Source organism: Schistocerca nitens, chromosome 2 (genome assembly GCF_023898315.1).
Source record: "Schistocerca nitens isolate TAMUIC-IGC-003100 chromosome 2, iqSchNite1.1, whole genome shotgun sequence".
NCBI lineage: Eukaryota > Metazoa > Arthropoda > Insecta > Orthoptera > Acrididae > Schistocerca > Schistocerca nitens.
The window spans coordinates 341,090,192-341,114,701 of NC_064615.1; the positions used below are offsets into that span (position 1 = coordinate 341,090,192).

Below are 24,510 nucleotides of genomic sequence, written 5' to 3' on the forward strand. Positions count from 1 at the left end.
TAATAGCAGAAGATCTATTTAATTTTGCCGAAGAAAATATTCCGGGTCTGTTCATCAGTCAGTCACAAGTACTAGGAACTGAAATCTAGGTGCTACAATGTTTCACCAACGGCACAAAAATCCATCATGCAAGAGAAAAATCACTATTTCATTCTGGTAGACTCAAAATCACTGCAAGTTTTGAGTTTGTGAGTCAAGATATTGCTTTCAAACACATTTCTTCGCGAGTCAGGACAACAGTTTATTCTGTAAGAAGAGATTGTGTTGTAAAGATATGGTGACATTACACCAACAATGAAAATGGTGATTGCTTAATAAAGTTTATGCATCCAGCTCTAAGTATACCTAACCTCTTGTATACTGACTCTCCACAGTTCCTCTCCCTTTACCACAGGTTGTCTGCTTGTCACTGTCGATGCCACCTCCTTGACATCGACATCTCCAATGCCCATGAGTTCCCATCATTGAACACTACCTTTCCCACTGCCCGACTGACTCCAAACTTACAGCTCCCTGCGTTGTCTCTATGACCAACTATAGCCTCCTTTCTCACAATTACTTCTTCTTTGAAGACATCACCTACAAACAAATCTGCAATACAAACATGGGCACACACATGACACTGTCCTAGGCCAACCTGTTCATATGTCATCTAGAGGAATCCTTTTGTAGCCATCCAGAATCCTAATTCAATGGAGACGTCTTCATGATCTGGACTGAGAGTGAAGGCACCCTGTCCACACTCCTCTGGAACCTCAACATCTCCCCAATTCACTTCACTTGGACCTCCGAGACATAGCAAGCCACCTTCCTCAATATTGATCTCCACCTTATGGGAGGCTCCATCAGTACTTTATCCACATCAGACATACCAACCATCAAAAATACAAGCTATTCCTACAACTCTCAACCATTCCACAACAAGAAGCCCCTTCCATACAGCCAAGCCACCCACAGTCATCGCATCTGAAGTGACCACCAGTTCCTCCCCAGTCCCTCAAATACTCATTGAGTAGCCACCATGGAGTGCCTCTCTCATGACTCACTACACCCTGGATCAACTGAATCACTTTCTCCGCTAGAGTTTTGACTAACTCTCATTGTGCTCTAAAATGATTAATACCCTCCCCACTACACTCCACAGCCCACCCACAGTGGCTTTCCACCACCAAATCAACTTTCACAGTATCCTTGTCCATCACTATTTTACCCCTGCTCCCAATCAGTTGCCTGATGCCTCATATTCCTGTAAAAGTTCTTGATGCAAGACCTGCCCCATACATCTTCCTACTACCACCTACTCCAGTCCTGTCACAGGAATTTTCTAGCCCATCAAAGGCAGGGCCACCTGTGAAAGCAGCCATGTGGCCTGCCATCTTAGATGAAATTGCTGTGTGAAATTCTATCTGACATAACAACTAACAACCTGTCTATCCATGTGGACCGCCACTGCTAAACTGTGGCCTAGAGATAGCTGGACAACTCAGTTGCTGAGCATGCTGCAAAACATAATGTGCATGACTTCAATGACAAATTATGGTTAGTGTCATCTGGAATCCTTCCCACCACCAACAGCTTTTCTGAACTGTGCAAGTCCAAACTCTCCATCCTTTGTTCCTGTTATCCCCCTCGGCTCAATCTTTGCTAATCGTCATTCTCCAACACTTGCCTGTAAGCTCATCCCTATTCTCACTCCAGTCTCACACATATCTTCTATCTCCCCACACCTCCAGCACAGTCTTTCGGTGGACTTTGACTGATAGCTTAGTTTACTTTTAAATGTGCATGTCTGCTGCTCAACACCTCTTCTATCAGTGAGTAGCAATTTATCATAATTCATATTGTTATTAAAAAAGCAATACACTGGTTTAAAAATTTAATTGAATAAAAAAGAAAATTTATGTTCATTTTTGGCTAAAAAGAGAAAATCTAGTAACATTTTTCACTCATGTGGCAAGTTTTGATAAATATTATTTGCAAGTTTCGTCACTGATTAAAGGTAAATCTTACATTTTTTACAAAGTGATAATTAAAATCAGTAATCCATTTTTTGAATTAAAAGGGTACATCTGTAGATGAAGTGTGTGTGTTGTTTGTTATATTTACAGAGATAAGTTATTTAGATACTTTGTGGCTAAATTGAAAGTGCAAGTAATTACATTTATTTCATGTTTAGCCATGTCTTGTTCACAGATTATACAACTAATTGAGACAAAAAACTTTTCAGTTTTTTTCTGAAGCATCCATATTTTTGTTGTAACAAACTTTCAGAAGATCTGAAAGAAAGGTCGACAAATTTTGCATTAAATTTGCTGATTTGACATGGATTGACCCATGTAGAAGAATATTAGACTCTGAAAGTACCTAAGAAACAATGAAAAACAGCAAATAAATTGAAACATACAATGGAAATTTATTATGACAATAAGTACAATGCAAATGTTATGAGTGGTATTTATTGGTCAACATACAAAACTGGGTACAATTCTGCACTAACATACACATTTAGGAATACATGTAATACTGGTTAAGGCCTAATTAAGGACTATGATGAAATGAAATAAATTGGTGCACTTATTGCTCCTATACCACCACCACCACCACCACCACCACCAGCACTACCACTGCGAAATTCTCAGAAGCTGTGTAATCTGATACTAAAAATGATGATAATTTTTATGGAGCTGTTCAAAGCAATTTAGTTTCATACTTGCTTCATGACTCCACATTTTCCATCACTATCCTACCCATAATTTATTCTTTCGTTCTTGTTATTTTTCATCTCCTTTTATTGTGCAAATCAGTTCAGTCTGCAGTAATACCTGTGGTGATGACAGGAGGGGATGGGGGCTGAGAACAAAGAGAAACTACTTCTCTATATCTGTCAGGGTTGATACAACATTCAGTTTCATGTTCAGATTCAACCACTTGTTGCTTCTTATAAATATACATATGCCACTGGTTAATTCCACTTGCACTGAGACAATAATAAGATTGTATATCTGCATAAATGTAATTGTCAAAGCCAGTCATATTGTGTGGTCATGCTATAAAAAAGCAACAGAGTTCAGAAAGCAATGCGTGTAAAAAAAAGGATTAAAATGGAGTGTGAACAATCATCAATTACTATAAAATTAGCACGTCTGAGGATGGTCATTCAGTCATAAAAAGGCAAACTGTGGTCACACCGTAGGGTTTACACTGTGATGGGTTCATTTTGAGATAGTGAGGAAAATCTGTGCATAAAATTACTTATTGCACAGACTACAGTAAGTCTTGTTTTGAGGAACAGAAAATGTAATGGGAGGAAAAAGGTATAGAAAGAGATGAAAGGCTACAGCAGGAAATACTTCTGTTTGCATGTAAATATCCTCCTAGTAATGAGTGAAGCGTTATTCTAACAAGATGACATCTGACTGTCTCATAGGGTGATGTATGAACTGTTGTAAAGGAAGAGATCTGCTGTAGTTTACCCACTATGGTGGAAAGAGTGGTGATACTTGAGAATTACAGCTCAGAAATGTAAGTAATGTATTTATAGTTGTTCTTTGTTCATTTTCTGTTTAGTCTCCTCTTTCATTTATTCTGACGTGATATTTTATAAAAGGAACTTGACTGATAACAAGAATGTTTTCAAAAAAAAAAAAAAAAAAAAAAAAAAAGAGTACTAGATGAAATTGTTTTGGTAGATGTAGATTGTTTATTTTCTAATCAAAGAAGAAATTGAGACCGCAATAAAAAGAGTGAGCAGAGTTAAATTGATTTAACTGGAAAGGATGGAGCTGAAATCTTTTATTTCAATAGAACAGAGTTCAAGGAAAGGCATGGAGAACTGAATACACAAACTTATACTGCCTCTGGGATATATACAAATAGAAGATGCTGCTGTCACACAGAGTATGCACAACCGAACAATCTTCCAAAGTAAACACTTTATCAAAATTTATTATTGACAATCTCATAATGTTTCTTATGTCTGGCAGTCTAGGACTGAGGGTCTGGGAATTCCTATACATCTGTTGCTCCCACTTCAAAATTATTCTGAGAGGACTGCACCTCAACATACAACAATATTACCTAAAAACTACAGGGTCACCATTACTGTACTGTAATATCTTTCTTAACAACACAAATAAAACACAACTAACAAAATTACTCTATACCGTGAATCTTCTCTTGTAATTTACAAGCTTGTGTAACTACTGTATTTTTTAAAATTTTTGATTTATTCGGTTTTTTTTTTACGTAGAATGCACAATGATAATTTTTTGTGGGTGATGAGGAGGGAGGCTGGGGTACGTAGATATATCACACAAAATAAGAAAAATGGAAGAAAAGGTTGTATCATTTATGAGGAAAAGGTCTTCACCTTATACAAAGGAAAGTTTTTAAGTTTTCCAACCTTACACGCACTAACAATTTACACTGTACATTCAAACATATCTGGTGTCTTATACTAAGGGATGAATATTTATTTCCTCATGCTTACGTTGTAAGCACATTAACTACACAAATTCTTTAGGTTCTCTTCTACAAATTAACCCATTATTGCCCTTAGACAATCTATAATCTTATTAGGTTTGTTTAAGGATTGTTGAACATCCGTTCTTTCATACCTGTGTCAGTAGTTGTGAGAAGCAGTACGTAACTGGGAACAACTGGCAATTGAATTTAAATATTATTTCTACAGCTTGAATCTCATCACATCATGGAGTTAAAAGAGCACATATAACTAGTAAAATAAGTTTTGTTCAGGTTCAGAAACTGTAAGTAGTTCCTCAATAAACCAACAATCGCGTGTCATTTATTTAAATTTATGCAACATTATTTGCATCACAGGGACACATGCTAATTTTTCAATTTTACACAAATGTAGTACTAAGCACCAATGAGAGCATTTAAATAATTTTATACATTATTCTAGTATGTCTATTGCTTTTGTAATTTTTCTTAGAGAACAAGGCTTTGGAGGCACCAAGTCAATGAGGGAAAATTTTATCTTCCACGGAAGATGAAAATAGAGAAATATGAAAGAGTTACTACTCATTCTGCCATATAAAAGAAAATATCTGTTTCTGTTTGATTCCATTGTTTCTGCAGCATCAAGTACAAGTGAGGTGAACACAGTAACTAATGTAATTACAATACCCTCAACAGTCAATGATACTCCTTGAAGTTACTCAACCATCTATCTATACTTACAGAATACATCAGGCACATGTGATGACCTGATCAAATGGATCATGTGAATCAGTACAGGATAAAAATCTTTAATAGGAAATGGACTTGGCTCTTTTCAGTTGGTTATTGGATGTCCCTGTACACAATGTCTTGATGGCTTGCTGTAAAAATGGAAATTCAACTGCCCATGTAAACTTTCAATGAGAATTTGTGCAGGTGTACTTGAGACAGTACATGACACCACCAAAAGCACTTTGGATGAACCTCGCACTCCATTACTGTAGCAAATGAACTTTAATATAATGGAATGAACCACGTGATAGTTAAAATACAGGAAATCAAAGGAAATATGTTGAAATAAACAGCAGGACATCAGCATGCTACCAGTGCAAGAACTGTAATATGGGATTGTTTGTTGAGTGTTTTGCTCTTTATCATACCAAATAATTTAACTTTTTTTATTGGTAATTTGTACTCATCTTTAATTTGTTTCTGTTAATACAAAAATGTGTAACCTTTTCATACAGATGTATATCTTGCTCTCAATAGTACTTAGCATTGTGGTGTAGTGTATTAAAACTAGAAAGACAAAAACTGCTTTTTCACTTTAAATGCTTCTTTTCACTCTAACACACAAGGTAAAGGTAACACATGTAAAATTTTCAAGCACTAATTGGCTAAACAACATGCAGCTTCAAAAGAATTTCATATCAAATTTATAGGAACAATTCAAGTGTAAAAGTAAAGATACTTCATTCATTTTATTAAGGTACATCACCATATTTTACTTAATGCTTACAAGACAGTAGAGCAAATATCTACACAGTCTGATGAATTAACGATGTTACACCAGTAGTCACTATGGTTCCAACATATAAATTACAACATCAATGGGGAAAATCATTACAGAATTAACTGAAGAAGCCTGATCTTTGCCAGAGAAAGCTTAGAATAAATTGTTATCTAAGCTAGAATACTGTATATTACCACATGTCCACCAAAATATTTCACACACCACAAAAACATAAAGTGTTATTAAAGTCATAGATTTGTTTGCACACTACTATGATCACAGGACTTTACCACATATGGACATATTAGACATGGTGCACTTTCCTCTTCCACCATCATCCAACCTAGCTTACCCAGTCAGTTAGAGGGTGGCTTATACTGTTTTCTATAGTGAACCATACACTAATTAGGCATTTTTCCCACACACTAAGAATTGTTAGTGTTTAGTCACATTAGGTGCTAGAAACAATATCCAAGGATAAATCAGGGATTGAATCTCAAACCTTGGATTTGCAACCTGACACACAAAAAAAAAAAAGGAAGAAGAAGAAGAAGAAGAAGAAGAAGAAGAAGAAAGACAGCTAGGGCACTCATTTGTACTTCATTATTACTTGATATATAAAATAAAGGAAAGACAACCTCTGAGCCCTGCTTTCCTTCTGGTAGAAAGTACACACATCCACATGCAAAATCACAAAGACACTCAAGCGCCCATAACCATGGCTGTGGCAACATTGATAAACTAGCTCTAGATATCTAATGTGGTATTTTGTTTTTGTACTGTAGTTTGGTATTCGAATTTCAAGTCCGAAAATCATTTTTCTCTACTGTGTCATGTTTTGAAGATATTGACAAAAGTTAATTTTAATGGACCACCATTAATTTCTTTTGCCCCCATATTTTCAGTTAATTTTTTGTGCAACACCATACAATATTTTTGTTGACTGTAAAAATAATTATATTTAAGGTAATATGTCAAAACATTTTTGATATTGCACTACTAATATTTCATTCATTTCTTTTTTATTTTCAGTTTAGGACAGTATTAAGGCACGGAGGTTGCATAAATTCACCCGATTTGTTCTGCTATGTGTGCATCTATCTACCATACAAGGCCCATTGGAAGAATTTTACACCATTTCTGAAGAAAGTATATGAATTCTACTTCAATTCATAGGTGGATACTGGTAAATTGTGGTCACCACAGTTTGACTGCTGGACATGTGCATGCAACTTGCATGACTGGATAAGGAAGATGAAGAAGAATAACCATCTGGCATTTGGAGTTCCTGTGATATGGCGTGAGTCAAGCTACCACATCACAGACTGTTACTTGTTCAGCAAATGTCACTAGATTTTTCTTACAATACTTGTGCATCTGTAATGTAGCCCAATGTTCTCTTAGTTTCTAAACCAGTTCCACATGATCCCACCACTTGTTTAATGCCAATAAATAGCACCTCCAGAAAATACAGTTGATGAAGAAATGCAAGAAAGTTCTCTTTCATCTTTCAGCAATGTATCAGACTTTGATTGCCAATCTGGAGAAGGTATTCATTTAATGAACAATGCTGATCTTTGTGATTTTGTACTGGACTGGCATTAACAAGCTGAAATGCTCACTTCGTGCATTAAAGAATTTAATTTGCTGGCACTGGATACGACGACTTCATATTTTTGCCACAGACATGAAGAATTTGTGAAATTCTTTGCAATGAGTGACACTATTTGCTACTGTAGAGGCATTTGTTGCCTCATGTCAACCCTCGGGGTAGAACACAACACAGAAGCATGGTGGTTCTTCATTAACTCATCTAAAAGAGAGTTTGAAAGCAGTGTTGTTATACAAGGAAACAAGTATGCAGCAGTACCAGCTGGATATTCTACCCTCCTGAAAGAGACATATTAAAATATGTTGTTACTTTTTGAAAAAAAAAAGTGTGGTATCATGAGTATAAATGGTGTACTGTGGCCACTTAAAAGTTATCACCATTTTCATGGGAATGGAGAAAAGGTACACCAAGTACTGCTGTTTTATCTGCAAGTGGGACGGTAGAGTAGTAAGAACCACTACATACAGAAAATCTGACCAATCAGAAACAGAATCTAGCCAGGAAATAAAAATGTCCTTCATGTGCCACTGACTGACTGTGACAAAGTTATCACACCACCATTCTATAACAAGCTGGGGCTCATGAACAATTTTGTGAAGGCACTAGGCAATGATTCAGATGCTTTTTGATATTTGGGCAACAAGTTTCCAGAGTTGAGTTATATGAAAGTGAAAGAAGGTGAGTCAATAAGTCCACAAATAAGGAAGGTAATTGGTAACAGTCATTTCCAAGACTTACTGAATGATTCAGAAAGAAACGCATGGGTGGTATACAAATCAGCTGTAAATTATAAATCTGCTGACTATGTAAATGTTGTGAAGAAGTGCATCAGTGCATACAAACAGCTGGGTGTCAACATTCCCCTCAAAATTCATCTCCTCAACTCACATCTTGACTTCTTCCCCAAAAACCTAGGTTCAGCGAGTGACAAACATGTGAACATTTTCAACAGGATAACTCAGTAATGGAGTGACAGTATCAGCGCTGATGGACTACAGCAATGTTAGGTAACTAGTGCAGGACACTTCAGCGTGACATACCAAATGCTCAGCATGAACACAAGTCTACAGCCAAGAAATTCAAACCAAACACACTTTAAATTAAAGAAGTATTGTCAATGTGTATGGATTTTGTGTGTATTATATCTTGAACTAGATATTACTATATAGCATATGCATCACGTAGTACTAAAAAACGGTGCATGGTAGAGACAAATGGTTTGTGTATTTTGAATCAGCATGTTTCACTTGTCTTAGAATAAGTGTTGGATACCACGATATTTGCCAATTTTTAAACTCTGTTTTTCAGTGTTATCAGAGAGCAGCATCACACACTACTGCGGCAACATTGCTCTTTAAAATTTGTGTTGTTGTGGCTGACTATTGCTGGACACTTCAGCGTGACATGCCAATTGCTCAGCACAAACAAGTCTACAGTCATGAAATTGAAACCAAACAAACCTTAGATTAAGGAAGTATTCAGTGTGCATATGGGTGTCTGCGTGGTAGTGTGTGTATTTTCTGCTAAAAGACGAGTCAGGGTGTGAAATCGAGTTACTACTGTGTTCTTTTACGTGTGTCTATGTACCACACATCAGTTTGCTACAGGTGAGTAGTTGCCTTTCCTTTACTTGAGGTACTCATTCTTATTTGAGACAGACATGGGGTCTTCATAACAAAGATGAGTAATACTGCAGAAGCACTGCGGTTTACATTATACACTTTTAAATCCTTTGAGTATTGTATTAACTTAGAAGTAACCCTCATGAAAGCATAGGAAGTAAAATTTCTAACACCTAATGAACACAACAGTTGAGTCCTCCAGTAGCCAATCACCATTCTACCACTTCCTGTCAATGTACAATCAATTGAATATTTGTTAAAAAGTTCTGTTTTGTGTTTGGATACAGTGATCTGTTTCTAATAATGTTGAAGGCTTAAAATCTTACAGCACTTGCCCATATACAAAGCATACTTTTGTACAATGATTGCGTCATCTACAGGTAGTAACACAAAAGCGTTAACTGGTAAAAATATTCACATTTATCTGCTATTAAAATAATCAGGCAACATATAACTCATAAAACAGAGTACCCCACTCAAAAAGCACAAATGTAATTATCACATCAGCATTAAAGCATGTACCACATAACTTTTAAAAATATAATTTTTATATACAATTTCTTTGTAAATATATATTTTCTTCTCTACATCTTTATCTTACAATTATTTTGTAAATAAATAAATAAATAAATGCTTCCACTAAAATACGAAAAAATAAAATTAATGTCAAAGGAACTGTAGTAATCAATGTCAAAAATTTCCTCTTCAGGAACAACAATGTATGTGCAAACAGTTAATTATACAGTAGAAGATAATACTTTGAAAATAAAACAAAATGTTGTAATAATTAAAGTCTTAAAGACATTATATTTTCTGTATATAGACATCTAGCTTTGAGAGCTGAATATTGACTCTGCCTAATATGAAGCAAAACAACATTAAGTAATAGCACTTTTACAATATTAATTAAAATTTATACTACACATGTAAAACTGCATATCAAGCCCAAGAGGCACAACTAAAAGCAAAGAAATTGCCACAAATAGTTAAATGTTACATTTATGTATTTGGTTACAGAGTGTGTGTGAACAGGAATACTTTACGCAATCTGTGATAACACAGACATATAAACAGCTGCACTTCGTAAGCTTGACTTGCCCCAGAACCAATAGTACCACTGAAATTTTTATGTTATTGTAGGCTGCATCCACTTTCAGTCTTTGGGTCCTTAGATGACTGGTGAACTTGAGCTTCCTTCACTGCTGGAAGTTCTCCTTCCAGTTTTGCTGCTGTATTCTGAAGAAATAAACAGATGAAAAGTTCTTAAAATCTTATTGTTCTCCTATAATTTTTTATTTTTGTATATGCTTTTCTTGTTAGTCACAGTCTACAATGTATGTGAAATTTTAGCTCCTCTGGGTGTATTGAATTTTCAGATAACTTAATTGGCATATTGGCAAGGGATCAATCCATTATTTTCAAGGAATAAGTGAAGTGAGATCACTGGCATGACTATTTAAATCCTCAGTACTTGGGACTGCACCAACCAGGAAATGAAGAGAGTGTGTAAGCAGAAAAACAATATGTACTGTAAGCAACCAGCACTACCACACAACTCACATCAGGCATTATTAGTGAGTAAGCAGCATTGACTCAGTCTCAGTTGTTTGATGAGGGAGAAAGCAGGATTCCAAGCAATATTTAATCAAAAGGCTCTATCTTCACTTTTAAAGTACCTTGTTAGTTCAATGTCAACCACATCAATAATTTTACTATACCAGTGACTGGAAGTTCACATCATAATCTCTATGTTGTTACTTTTCATTGCAGGACTGTTGCTGAGGCAGTGTTCTGCAGTTGCAGTTTTGCCTGACTGCTTAAGCATGTGTGACACTTATGCTCTATTTATCAGGCCTCTATGGTCCTAATGGTTTTATTTATTTATTTACACGTCAAGTTCTGTAGTACCAAACTGAGGAGTAAATCTCCAAGGTCATGGAATGTGTCAGTACATGAAATTGCAATATAAATGTATTAACAGATAAAAATAAAATGCTTATGAACCCAAAAAAGTCAGCCATAGGTTTCAGTAAACGCAGTCAACAATATAGCATAAGAATCAGCTTAATTTTTCAACGAACTCCTCAACAGAATAGAAGGAGTGACCCATGAGGAAACTCTTCAGTGCGTGTATTAGTGCTAAGATTTTTGAATTCAGTGGTAACTTACTGGAAATGGATGCAGCAGTATACTGCACAACTTTCTGCACAAGGGTTAAGGAAGTCCAATCCAAATGCAGGTTGGATTTCTGCCGAGTATTAACTGAGTGAAAGCTGCTTATTCTTGGGAAAAAGTTGATATTGTTAACAAGAAACAGCAGTAAAAAATACATATATTGAGAGGCCAATGTCAATATACCCAGACTAGTGAAAACGGATTGACAAGATGTTCGTGAACTTACACCACTTATTGCCCAAACCACCTGTTTCTGAGCCAAAAATATCCTTTTAGAATCGGAAGAGTTACCCCAAAATATAATACTATATGACATAAGTGAATGAAAATAAGCAAAGTAGACTAATTTCTGTGTCAAACGATCACTTACTTCAGATACTGTTATAATAGTAAAAATGGCAGCATTAAGTCTTTGAACAAAATCCTGAATGTGGGCTTACCACAACAGTTTACTATCTATCTGAACACCAGAAATCTGAATTGTTCAGTTTCACTAATCATATGCCCGTTCTATGAAATTAAAATGTTGGGTTTTGTTGAATTGTGTGTTAGAAACTGAGTCTTAATGTGAGTTAGAGTTAATTTATTTTCCACAAGCCATGAACTGCACTGTTTGAAACTGACAATGATGATGATGATGATGCCTGGTTTGTGGGGGGCTCAATTGCACAAGTCTCCAAGGATGATGTTGTCAAAGCATTACGGAAAATGAAAAATGGAAAGGCAATGGGGCCATATGATCTTCCTGCAGACTTGTGAGTCAAAACACTGGGATTCAGCTGAATGGTTGACAAATTACTTTAATAAGATCATTGAGGAGTGAATGCTTCCAGTTGACTGGACATGTAGCACAACAGTTCCAATTTGGAAGCAGAACAGAATGGAAGTCCAGCTGAATGTAACAACTACTGTCCAATATGCCTTCTGTCACACATCATTAAAGTATTTGAGCGCGTCATCGATAAAAGGATCTGATAAACTATCAGTCTCTCCATCAATCAACATGGATTCGTGAGGGACTGTGGGATGATAAATGTTATCTATGCAGCTCGTCTGCTTATCAAAAAGCACTGTGAGAAGTCAAAACATCTACACTTTGTCTTTCTCAATCTCGAAAAGGTCTTTGACCGAGTGCCACAAGAGTTGATTTAGCTTGTCCTCCGAGAGCATGGAGTACCTGAAGACTGGGTCAGACTGCTCTACCAGAACCCGAAGAGCCGGATACAGTCTGCTGCCGGACTATCTGACGACTTCCTTATTTCCGTGGGAGTTCATCAGGGATCTGCTCTCTCACTGTGCCTATTTATCACTCTCATGGATACCGCCACAAGAAACTTCCAGAAAACCTCACCCTGGACGTTACTGTATACTGATGATGTGCTACTGGCCAGTGAAGATAAGAATGATCTGCAACTTCAACTGTAAGCCTGGAATGACCGCCTTGCAGATGTAGGACTACAGCTCAATGTGTTGAAAACATATTACCTTTCAACAGATTTAAATAAAGCTATAACCATCAGAATCAATTATGTTGACCTCCCAACAGCAAGGACTTTTAAGTACCTGGGCTCGACAATTGCTGCCGATGGAAATCTCAGTGCAGGAATCTCCAACCGCTTTAGCAGCGCGTGGCTCAAATGGTGTGCCGTTACTGGAGTAAGAAAATTCCAAACAGTCTCAAATCAAAAGTATATTGATTGATAATCCTTCTAGTTGCACTGTATGGGGCTGAATGCAGGTCTTCAACAAGGGAAGCAGAGCAACGACTCACTGTTATGGAGACGAAAATGCTTAGGTGGACATCGGGACTAATATTGCAGGACCACGTCACAAATAATGAAGTCTACAGGCTATACGGTGTGGCACCAATAGTAGACAAAATGAGAGAAAGCTGCCTACGTTGGTACGGACATGTCCTTAGAGCAGATGAGACAACAGTGTCAAAGACTAGTTTCAACCTAAATGTCAATGGGAAACGGCAGCAGGACGATCAAGGCAGCGATGGCTTGACACCATGCATGAAGACCTCAAGATCTCAGCTTTCACCCTAATCAGGCACAAAATCACAAGAAGTGGCAACAATGAGCCAAAACAGAGGAACCTGCCAGCATGCAGGACAAACGCTAAGGAAGAAGAAGAAAAAGAAGGAAACTGACAATTCCTAAATAAAAAATTACAAATATGACTAAGTACAGGGCTAACATGTGTGGCACAGTACTTTAATATTCTGCTAAGCACTCCATCATATCCATGAGAGTGCTTAGTCTTCAATCATTTAGCTATTGACTCAATCTCCCCCTTGTCAGTATCACAGAGGAGTATTTCAGACATCGTCTCGGAAGGGCGTTTTCCAAGAGAGTTATATGATTCTCTACAGAGACTAAATTTTTATTAATTCACCAGCAATGCTCAGAAAATGATTGTTAAATACTGTACATATGTCTGATTTATCAGTAACAGTAATATTTTTACTATGAACTGAATTATATCGTCGACCTTATGCTGCTGACCAGACACTTCCTTCACAACTGACGATATGATTTTAATTTTATCCTGTGAATTAGCTATTCTATTTGCACACCACGTACTCTTTGCCTCCCTAATAACATTTTAAGCACCTTACAATACTGTTTGTAATGAGCAACTGTAGCTTGATTGTGACTACTTCTAACATTTTGATATAATTCCTGTTTTGTTCTACATGATATTCTTGTCCCACTAGTCAGCCACCCTGACTGCCTTTTGCTTTTTATTGCTAGTACCCCATTTAGAAAGTTCTAATGGAAAGCAATGAGAAATGTGTTAAGGAAAGCATAGTATTTGTCATCTATGTTATCGGCACTATAAACATCCTGCCACTCTTGTTTCTTGATGAGTTTTAAAAAACTCTCTATTGCTGTTGGATTAACTTTCCTACGTAGTTCATAATTATATGACATTTGTTTGAGAACAAAAGCCTTTTAGTGTGAAAATTTGTGCATCATGGTCTGAAAGACCATTTACCCTTTTACTAAGAGAATGCTCATCTAGTAATGCAGAATGAATAAAAATATTGTCTATGGCTGAGCTACTGTTTCCCTGCACACTACATGGAAAAAAACACTGTCTGCATTAAATCATATGAATTTAGGAGATCTACCAACACCCTCTTTCTTGTACAATCATATACAAAATTAATATTGAAGTCATCACATCTAGCTAATTTCTGGTACCTCCTATAAAGTGAATCAAGAACCCTCTCTAGCTTGAGCATAAATGCTCTGAAGTCAGACTTAGAGGACATATAAACAACAAAAATTAGGAGTTTAGTTTCATTAAATTTAACTGCTCCTGCACAACATTCAAATATCTGTTCAGTACAGTACCGTGATACGTCTATGGACTGACGATGTGTGACATGCCACGACGACATGCGAAATAGTAGGACACCAACTTTACGCTTCATTTACAGACCATAAAAGGGCCCTAATATTAGACGGTGGTCGAAGAACACATTTCACATGGTGTTCCCTCAGAATACAACCAAACCTGTTGGAAAAACTATCTGCGTAGCCTCAGGCACCACCTCATTATTCTCATCACTCGCCCAATTCACAGTTGGTCGATAGCATAATACATCTGATCTGTCTCTCACTTCATCTATTCTGGCAAAAGGCAACTTCAAGGTGTGCTAAACTCAGCTGACAAACTTTTAGAGTCTCAGATGTCATGGGCCCTCTGAAGCAAGCCCCATCAAAACCTTATTTGTCTGACCACAGAACTGGTCATTGGAACAAGTTACTTAATTCAATTCCAAACCTAACCTCAATTTTTTTAAGCTTTCAGCCAAAAGGCCTTTCTCTAAAGTAGAAAAACCATACACATTCATGCAACCACAACTCAAACACACATGACCATTCTCTCTGATCTCTTGAGTCTGGCCTCAATGGCCAGAGACGGTGGTCGTGTGTGTGTGTGTGTGTGTGTGTGTGTGTGTGTGTGTGTGTGTGTGTGTGTGTGCGCGCGCGCGTGTGTGTTATCAAGTGACGTTACAAATAGATGGAGATTTTTTTCTTAAATTCTTCTTGGAAATCTACTCTTTGCCTGAGGTACAGAGGTAGCACTACTTGTGCATCCACTGTTGGTTAATATTTCACAACCGATAACATCTGAGAATTGTTATCTTTGCTTGTGTAGTGGCACTGGTTGTTTACAGTGGATGTCGTCTGCCTTTACATGCCATCTTTTGGTTTCCTGATTGGTCAGCACTGACCACCAAGGGTTTAAATTGCCATGCAAGTTATTTCTCCTTTGATACGAATCTTGAAAATGACACAGCATTCGCCTGTCAAAACTCCAGCAATTGTTAAGGGCTTATGCGGCTGCAGTCGTGTAAGTTATTCAAATATCGTCTAGTTCAGGGATTGCTCACAGCCAGAAGTCTCAGTGTGGTGTCAACACAAACTGATGTGAACCAGTTATTAGCAGTGGGACTGTAGGCATGCACATCTCTAGCCCATCTTCCCCTCACACCACAGTACTGATGTACATGGCTCGACTGGTTCCATCACAGGGTCACCTGGAAGATGATGTGCCACACAATAGTCTTCAGCAATGAAAGCAGATTCTGCCTGCATGCAAGTGAAGGTCATTCGCGTGTATGATGTAGACCTGGTGAGCACTCTCTCATGGAATGCATTCCTTCAAGGCACAAAGGCCCTGCAACAGGTCCTACCTCAAGCTTTATCGCCTGGAGTGCAATAAGCTACAACTCTCATCCACATCTGGTGTGTCTGGATGGGACACTAACCGATGCTCTTTACGCGAAGAGTTTTGTTAGATCCATTCTTTTGCCATTTTCCCAACAGGAAGGTGATGTGTTGTTCTAATATGATAATGCTCACCCATATGTTGTTGTTGATGTTGTTGTTGTTGTTGTGGTCTTCAGTCCTGAGACTGGTTTGATGCAGCTCTCCATGCTACTCTATCCTGTGCAAGCTCCTTCATCTCCTAGTACCTACTGCAACCTACATCCTTCTGAATCTGTTTAGTGTATTCATCTCTTGGTCTCCCTCTACGATTTTTACCCTCCACGCGGCCCTCCAATGCTAAATTTGTGATCCCTTGATGCCTCAGAACATGTCCTACCAACCGATCCCTTCTTCTAGTAAAGTTGTGCCACAAACTTCTCTTCTTCCCAATCCTATTCAATACTTCCTCTTTAGTTACGTGATCTGCCCACCTAATCTTCAACATTCTTCTGAAGCACCACATTTTGAAAGCTTCTATTCTCTTCTTGTCCAAACTATTTATTGTACATGTTTCACTTCCATACATGGCTACACTCCGTACAAACACTTTCAGTAACGACTTCCTGACACTTAAATCTATACTCGATGTTAACAAATTTCTCTTCTTCAGAAACGCTTTCCTTGCCATTGCCAGTCTACATTTTATATCCTCTCTACTTCGACCATCATCAGTTATTTTGCTCCCCAAATAGCAAAACTCCTTTAATACTTTAAGTATCTCATTTCCTAATCTAATTCCCTCAGCATCACCCGACTTAATTCGACTACATACCATTATCCTCGTTTTGCTTTTGTTGATGTTCATCTTATATCCTCCTTTCAAGACACTGTCCATTCCATTCAACTGCTCTTCCCAGTCCTTTGCTGTCTCTGACAGAATTACAATGTCAACGGCGAACCTCAAAGTTTTTATTTCTTCTCCCTGGATTTTAATACCTACTCCAAATTTTTCTTTTGTTTCCTTTACTGCTTGCTCAATGTACAGACTGAATAACATCGGGGAGAGGCTACAGCCCTGTCTCACTCCCTTCCCAACCACTGCTTCCCTTTCATGCCCCTCGACTCTTATAACTGCCATCTGGTTTCAATGCAAATTGAAAATAGCCTTTCGCTCCCTGTATTTTACCCCTGCCACCTTTAGAATTTGAAAGAGAGTATTCCAGTCCACACTGTCAAAAGCTTTCTCTAAGTCTACAAATGCTAGAAACGTAGGTATGCCTTTCCTTAATCTTTCTTCTAAGATAAGTAGTAAGGTCAGTATTGCCTCATGTGTTCCAACATTTCTACGGAATTCAAACTGATCTTCCCCGAGGGTGGCTTCTACCAGTTTTTCCATTCGTTTGTAAATAATTCATGTTAGTATTTTGCAGGTGTGACTTAATAAACTGATAGTTCGGTAATTTTCACATCTGTCAACACCTGCTTTCTTTGGGATTGGAATTATTATATTCTTCTTGAAGTCTGAGGGTATTTCGCCTGTCTCATACATCTTGCTCACCAGATGGTAGAGTTTTGTCACGACTGGCTCTCCCAAGGCCGTCAGTAGTTCTAATGGAATGTTGTCGATCTCCGGGGACTTGTTTCAACTCAGGTCTTTCAGTGCTCTATCAAAATCTTCAAGCAGTATCGTATCTCCCATTTCATCTTCATCTACATCCTCTTCCGTTTTGATAATATTGTCCTCAAGTACATCACCCTTGTATAGACCCTCTATATACTCCTTCCACCTTTCTGCATTCCCTTCTTTGCGTAGAACTGGGTTTCCATCTGAGCTCTTGATATTCATACAAGTGGCTCTCTTTCCTCCAAAGGTCTCTTTAATTTTCCTGTAGGCAGTATCTATCTTCCCCTAGTGAGATAAGCCTCTACATCCTTACATTTGTCCTCTAGCCATCCCTGCTTAGCCATTTTGCACTTTCTGTCGATCTCATTTTTGAGACGTTTGTATTCCTTTTTGCCTGCTTCATTTACTGCATTTTTATATTTTCTCCTTTCATCAATTAAATTCAATATTTCTTCTGTTACCCAAGGATTTCTACTAGCCCTTGTCTTTTTACCTAATTGATCCTCTGCTGCCTTCACTACTTCATCCCTCAGAGCTACCCATTCTTCTTCTACTGTCTTTCTTTCCCCCATTCCTGTCAATTGTTCCCTTATGCTCTCCCTGAAACTCTGTACAACCTCTGGTTTAGTCAGTTTATCCATGTCCCATCTCCTTAAATTCCCACCTTTTCGCAATTTCTTCAGTTTTAATCTGCAGTTCGTAACTAATAGATTGTGGTCAGAGTCCACTTCTGCCCCTGGAAATGTCTTACAATTTACAACCTGGTTCCTAAATCTCTGTCTTACCATTATATAATCTATCTGAAACCTTTTAGTATCTCCAGGGTTCTTCCATGTATACAACCTTCTTTCATGATTCTTGAACCAAGTGTTAGCTATGATTAAGTTATGCTCTGTGCAAAATTCTACCAAGCGGCTTCCTCTTTCATTTCTTAGCCCCAATCCATATTCACCTACTACGTTTCCTTCTCTTCCTGTTCCTACTGTCGAATTCCAGTCACCCATGACTATTAAATTTTCATCTCCCTTCACTACCTGAATAATTTCTTTTATCTCATCATACATTTCATCAATTTCTTCATCATCTGCATAGCTAGTTGGCATATAAACTTGTACTACTGTGGTAGGCATGGGATTCGTGTCTATCTTGGCCACAATAATGCGTTCATTATGCTGTTTGTAGTAGCTTACCCGTACTCCTATTTTTTTATTCATTATTAAACCTACTCCTGCATTACCCCTATTTGATTTTGTATTTATAACCCTGTATTCACCTGACCAAAAGTCTTGTTCCTCCTGCCACCAAACTTCACTAATTCCCACTATATCTAACTTTAACCTATCCATTTCCCTTTTTAAATTTTCTAACCTACCTGTCTGATTAAGGGATCTGACATTCCACGCTCTGATCTGTAGAATGCCAGTTTTCTTTCTCCTGATAACGATGTCCTCTCGACTAGTCCCCGTCCGGAGATCCGAATGGGGGACTATTTTACCTCCGGAATATTTTACCCAAGAGGACGCCATCATCATTTAATCATAAAGCTGCAAGTCCTCGGGAAAAATTACGGCTGTAGTTTCCCCTTGCTTTCAGCCATTCGCAGTGCCAAAACAGCAAGGCCGTTTTGGTTAGTGTTGCAAGGCCAGCTCAGTCAATCATCCAGACTGTTGCCCCTGCAACTACTGAAAAGTCTGCTGCCCCTCTTCAGGAACCACATGTTTGTCTGGCCTCTCAACAGATACCCCTCTGTTGTGGTTGCACCTACGGTACCCATATACTGCCTATGAAAGTTGATGTGCTCTCCAAGATGTGCAGCAGCTTCCACGGCCAGCATGATCTCTGGACTTGTCTCCAATTGAGCACATGTGGGATATGATGGGAGGGAGAAGTGACTCTTAAGACTCTTCAACCAACAGCTCTTACAGAACTACGTGAACTAGTCATGCATGTGTGGAATAACGTATTCCAGGACAGTATTCACCATCTGTACAATTGTCTGGATGTCACGAGTCAGTGCCTGCATTGCCACTCGTGGAGACTACACCAAGTAGCCTGTGTTTCAGCATGGATTGTTACCTGGTACATCAGAACTGCTTGTGCTATTGATCTGTAAATATAATCATTTTATGTACTCCATATGCACTGTATCAACAATAAATCTTGAGTGAACTGAAAATCTCTAAAAGGGTATACTAATTTTTTTCCAGTGGTGCATTAAACTACAATTAACTGAACTGGTATTTCTAGAAAAAATCCTTGGACATTCTTTCCCTTTTGTTTCCTTGTCTTTCTTTCTCCCAAGGCATATTGATATCCTTCTCACTCTTGTTGCTTCTGCCTATTTCATGCTTCATCATGGTTCTCTAACCATTTTGTAGCTTTTTTGTTCTCTCTCATTGCTTCCCACCTTTTGCCTGCCAGTTTTTTCATTCTTGCAATTATCTCTCACTTCTTGTTTGTTCCTCCTGTGTCCTGCTCTGATTTTCCTCCAATAGCTGAGATCAAAGATCTTTTCCACTCTCTCTCTGCCTGTCTGCCTGCCTCCCTGGCAATGTGCCACCTTCCTGTTGATAAAGGCTACCACTTAACAAATGTTTCCCCACTACTTTCTTCTGAGTTTCATTTTAATTTTGTTATTTATTGAAAAAGACATGTTTTTACAGGAACCCATGACTTACTGTGCATCTTTCTCTCTTGTATGTATCTACCTCTTTGAAAGTGTAGCATTTTTTTTTAGGAAATATGCAATAACAAATCCTATTACCCTCCTCAAAAGTGAACATCTTCATCATCATAACACAAGACAGAAAACTGATTTTCACATGCCCCAAACAAACAGGAACATTACAGCACAGTAAAATTATTTACAATAAGCTGCCACAAGATATTAAAGTAACAAATGATTGAAACAAATTTAAAGCAGTATTAAAAGAATATCTATTAATTGCTTCTATAGTCTGTAAGAGTTCCTTCAAAATCTTTGAGAGCCTATGAAGGTTAATGTTATGTGTATAGGCCACAGTCTTCATCACTTACAAAAATGTTGTGTAAATATGACTAACTACCTGTAGCATGTAAAGACTGTAATAATTAATATTCGTTTATTCATATTTCTGGTTGTAATTTTGTAGTTAAATTGTAAGTCAGAGCTGAAAAAACATTGTATTCATTAATACATACAAAACACCAGGTAAACAAGAAGATATATTTTCATTGACCTGTCCAATGTCTGATATGCAGTACTGTACATGTACAAAGTACTGTACATGTACAATTCACTGAACCAAATAAAAAATACAACACAATATTAAAAATTAATCAATTTCCATATTTTGTCACCATCATAATTTTATCATCTCAAATGAAGTTAAGTAGAACATATGGCTGTAAACTCAAGAATTTCACAATAAATATCTGGTTACTTAACAAATATTGAACATGTGCAGCACATAATTGCAGTAGTAAGGAAAGTGAGGAGACATGCAGCTAGATTTGCTACTGATACGTTCAATCAGCATGTAGGTATCACAGAAATGCTCTGTGAAATAAGACGGGAATCCCTGGATGGAAGATGATGAACTTTTTGTGAAACAATATTGAGAAAATTTAGAGAACCAGAATATCTGGCTGACTGCTAAATTATTCTACTGCCACTAACATACATCCTGTGCAAGGACTGCAAAGACAAAAATAAGAGAAATTAGGGCTTGTAAGGATGCATATATATGTCCATTATTATTGTCTGCTCCATTTGTGAGTGGAACAGGAAAGGGAATGACTGTTTTGGTACAAGACATCCTCCACCATGCACCATATCATGGCTTACACTTTATGTTTTAAATGAAGATCTTCTCTCAAAATTTATTTACAGCCAACAAATTTTGCTTGTTGTCATCTAAGAGGATGAAGAATCCTGTTTCTAAATACTCACAAAGGGCACTTCATTATTATCTAAGAGAAAATTTATTTGTTAAAAAGTGCACAATAAATCATGTATCAAAGTATTTACCCCCATGCAGAACTAATATAATTTCTGCTAACATAAAAACATCATTGCCCACTTATTCATCAATTTAGATGTCTGTGTCCTCAAACTAGCTTTCTTTTAGGTGAACTGTTCCTCCGAGAATATGTAAAGATTACAGACACATTAGACTCGACAACTGATTTATGAATGGTTCCACAATCTAATCAAGAAAGAATGGGCTGGTATATCTGGTTGTTAGAGTACAAAGATGTTACAAGAAAATTTTCTTAATAAGGAGACAACAAGGGGTACAAGATTATTCTGTAGACTCTAGAGTGGTGACACCATAGTTAATCACCCTAGTAGTGAAAATCAGCATAAAACAGAAAACACACACACACACACACACACACACACACACACACACACACACACACATGCCCACATCTACCTCTGTCCCTAACTCTCACTTCATTTTTTTCTTTTTCCTCAACTTGACAAAATACTGTATTATATAATTCTTCTGTGACTTGTTCAGTTACTATCGTATTTCCTCTCCCATACCCCATAGCTAAACTGATAACAAATAATTAAATAACAATACACTTGTTAATTATTTTCAAAAATATTTTGGGAAAACAGTGATCAGTTTCATAACTGTCCAGATCACACAAAACATATTTATTGGTGGCCACTTTCAATCCAAATGCAGGCAATCTACAGACCTTACTGTAGAATATAGGGTACTATACTTTAGAAGGACACAAAGCTGGACAAGCAATGATGTGGTGTGGCTGAATAGCAGAAACTACGCTCCTTGGTCGTCTCCACATGTCTTTCATAATCAGTAGAATCAATGCTCACTGAAAACATGATGAAAAATTTTAGCTACTATCTTAACAATGGCATCTATTTATAATACTGGTTGTAAAATTAACCACTATTACATTTGCGATGCAAAGAATTAAAACATAAAATTTCATATAATAAAAGACAATAACTTACACTGACCTCTATGAAACAGTATGTATGTATAAGCTGTGACTGGTCAACTCAGCAATGTGTGTAAGTAACCAGTGACTCCTTATACTTACTTACTTACTTACTTACCATACTCAGTTACATACAAACATACATGCTACAGTGTATACTACAGTTTAAGTTGTAAGCTTTTTATTTATTGTATGCTATTTTATGTCTTAATTCTTTGCACCACAAATATAATAGAGGTTAATTTTAAGCCAATACTATTAATACATACCATTTTTAAGTTAGTAACTAAAGTTTTTAATCATGTGTTCAATAACCATTCATTCTACCGGTTACAAACAACATGTGGAGATGACTATGGGATGGAGCTTCTGCTATTTAATGACACTACATAGTTGCTTCTCCAGCAATTGACGGCACAGGAGACTTCTGCAGTTTCTGCACCATAAATCCATCTCTACACAATGACTTTGGGTATAACTATGTTTTATTCTATTACATTATTTATTTTTTATATGTCTGCCCCACTATATTTACAGTACTCTACACTCCAGAGTACATCTAAAGATAGTCTGCCTTTGGTTTGAAATCGGTCACCAATAAATGCGATTTGCGTGATCTAGACTGTTTTTCTAAGTACAACTACTTTATTAGTCACTAAAACTTATACTTGTTCATTTTAAAGAATTTTGAAGGCATAGTTTCAATTTCTGGTGACAATCTTGCATTTTAGTTCATCCGAATACTGTAGCTCCCACGAATACAATGCCATTAAATTTCTTGCGTATTTATCTCTTTCCAGCGTAAATATTAAAGCGAGCTAATAAGTTGCACAACTGGGATAAAACAGAAGAACATCTAATGGTGTAGCATTGATTAAGTGTGTAATGACAAACTAAAATTCAAGACTGTCGCCAGAAGACGTCTCTGAAATGCGAATAATAAATATGTTTTAGTAATTGGTTATGGAGTGATTCTATTTTTTAATGAATGGTTCTGGGTGACTTTTCTCTAACTTTCCCCCTTTCCTAAACCCCACCAGTCCTTTTGCTTCACCCCTCTTCCTTCCCTTTCATTCCTTCTGTCAGAAGAAGGAGGCACTGGCTCTGAAGCTTGCATATTTCTGTAACATTTGTGTGTGTTTCTTCCAGCTGCCTCTAGGTAAGCAGATTTTTTTATCCATCCAATAAATTTGATTCATTGTATAAATGACTAGCACATCTTGGCTGTGCACCTAACTTCAAGGCACATAACACTCTCAAACATGTAGCAATTCCCAAGTTTTTTCATGACTTTTCATGGTTAAAACAGACGTCAAATGGGAACTTGAAAGTTTGGTAATACAATACAGCTAGTGATTGGAAATCACCTTAAGTTATAATAAAAAATAAAGTAACTTAACTTATTGCAACTTTGCAGCGATATGAAAACCAGAACAAAAATGCAATCCACAATCAAAATTTTTTCTCAATTTGTGAGCAAATGAATTGCTTCCTAAATTAGTAATCTGCAAATATCTTTCAAAGAGTATCGCACTACCACCTACCTATCTTCAGCTTCTGTTCAACGGGGAATTCAAATAAATCTATGTTCTATTACTCTCAGAGTTATATATTTGTCTCCACAAGTTCTACTTGTTCACTATTGTATTTAAAACTTTCAAATTCAATAAAGGTCTGTTTGCTGCAGACACAAGAATCATATCGCTTAGTAATGATGATTGTGAAGATACCACAAGTAACTTGTTATGACGACTGATTTACACTGCATAATTTAAAATATGTTTCACTACTGAAATTACTCATGTTCAAACTCT

The 24,510-nt window shown here is 37.2% G+C and overlaps 1 protein-coding gene across 1 annotated transcript in view; it reads right to left on the reverse strand.

Moving 5' to 3' along the window:
• Nucleotides 1-5,927: 5,927 nt before the first annotated feature.
• Nucleotides 5,928-24,510, reverse strand: part of LOC126236142 (BRO1 domain-containing protein BROX-like) — a 122,809-nt gene continuing 104,226 nt past the window's right edge. The window contains exon 9 of the mRNA XM_049945224.1: nt 5,928-10,444. Coding sequence (XP_049801181.1) covers nt 10,340-10,444 — 105 coding nt within the window. The 3' untranslated portion in view covers nt 5,928-10,339. The remainder of the gene's footprint in view (nt 10,445-24,510) is intronic.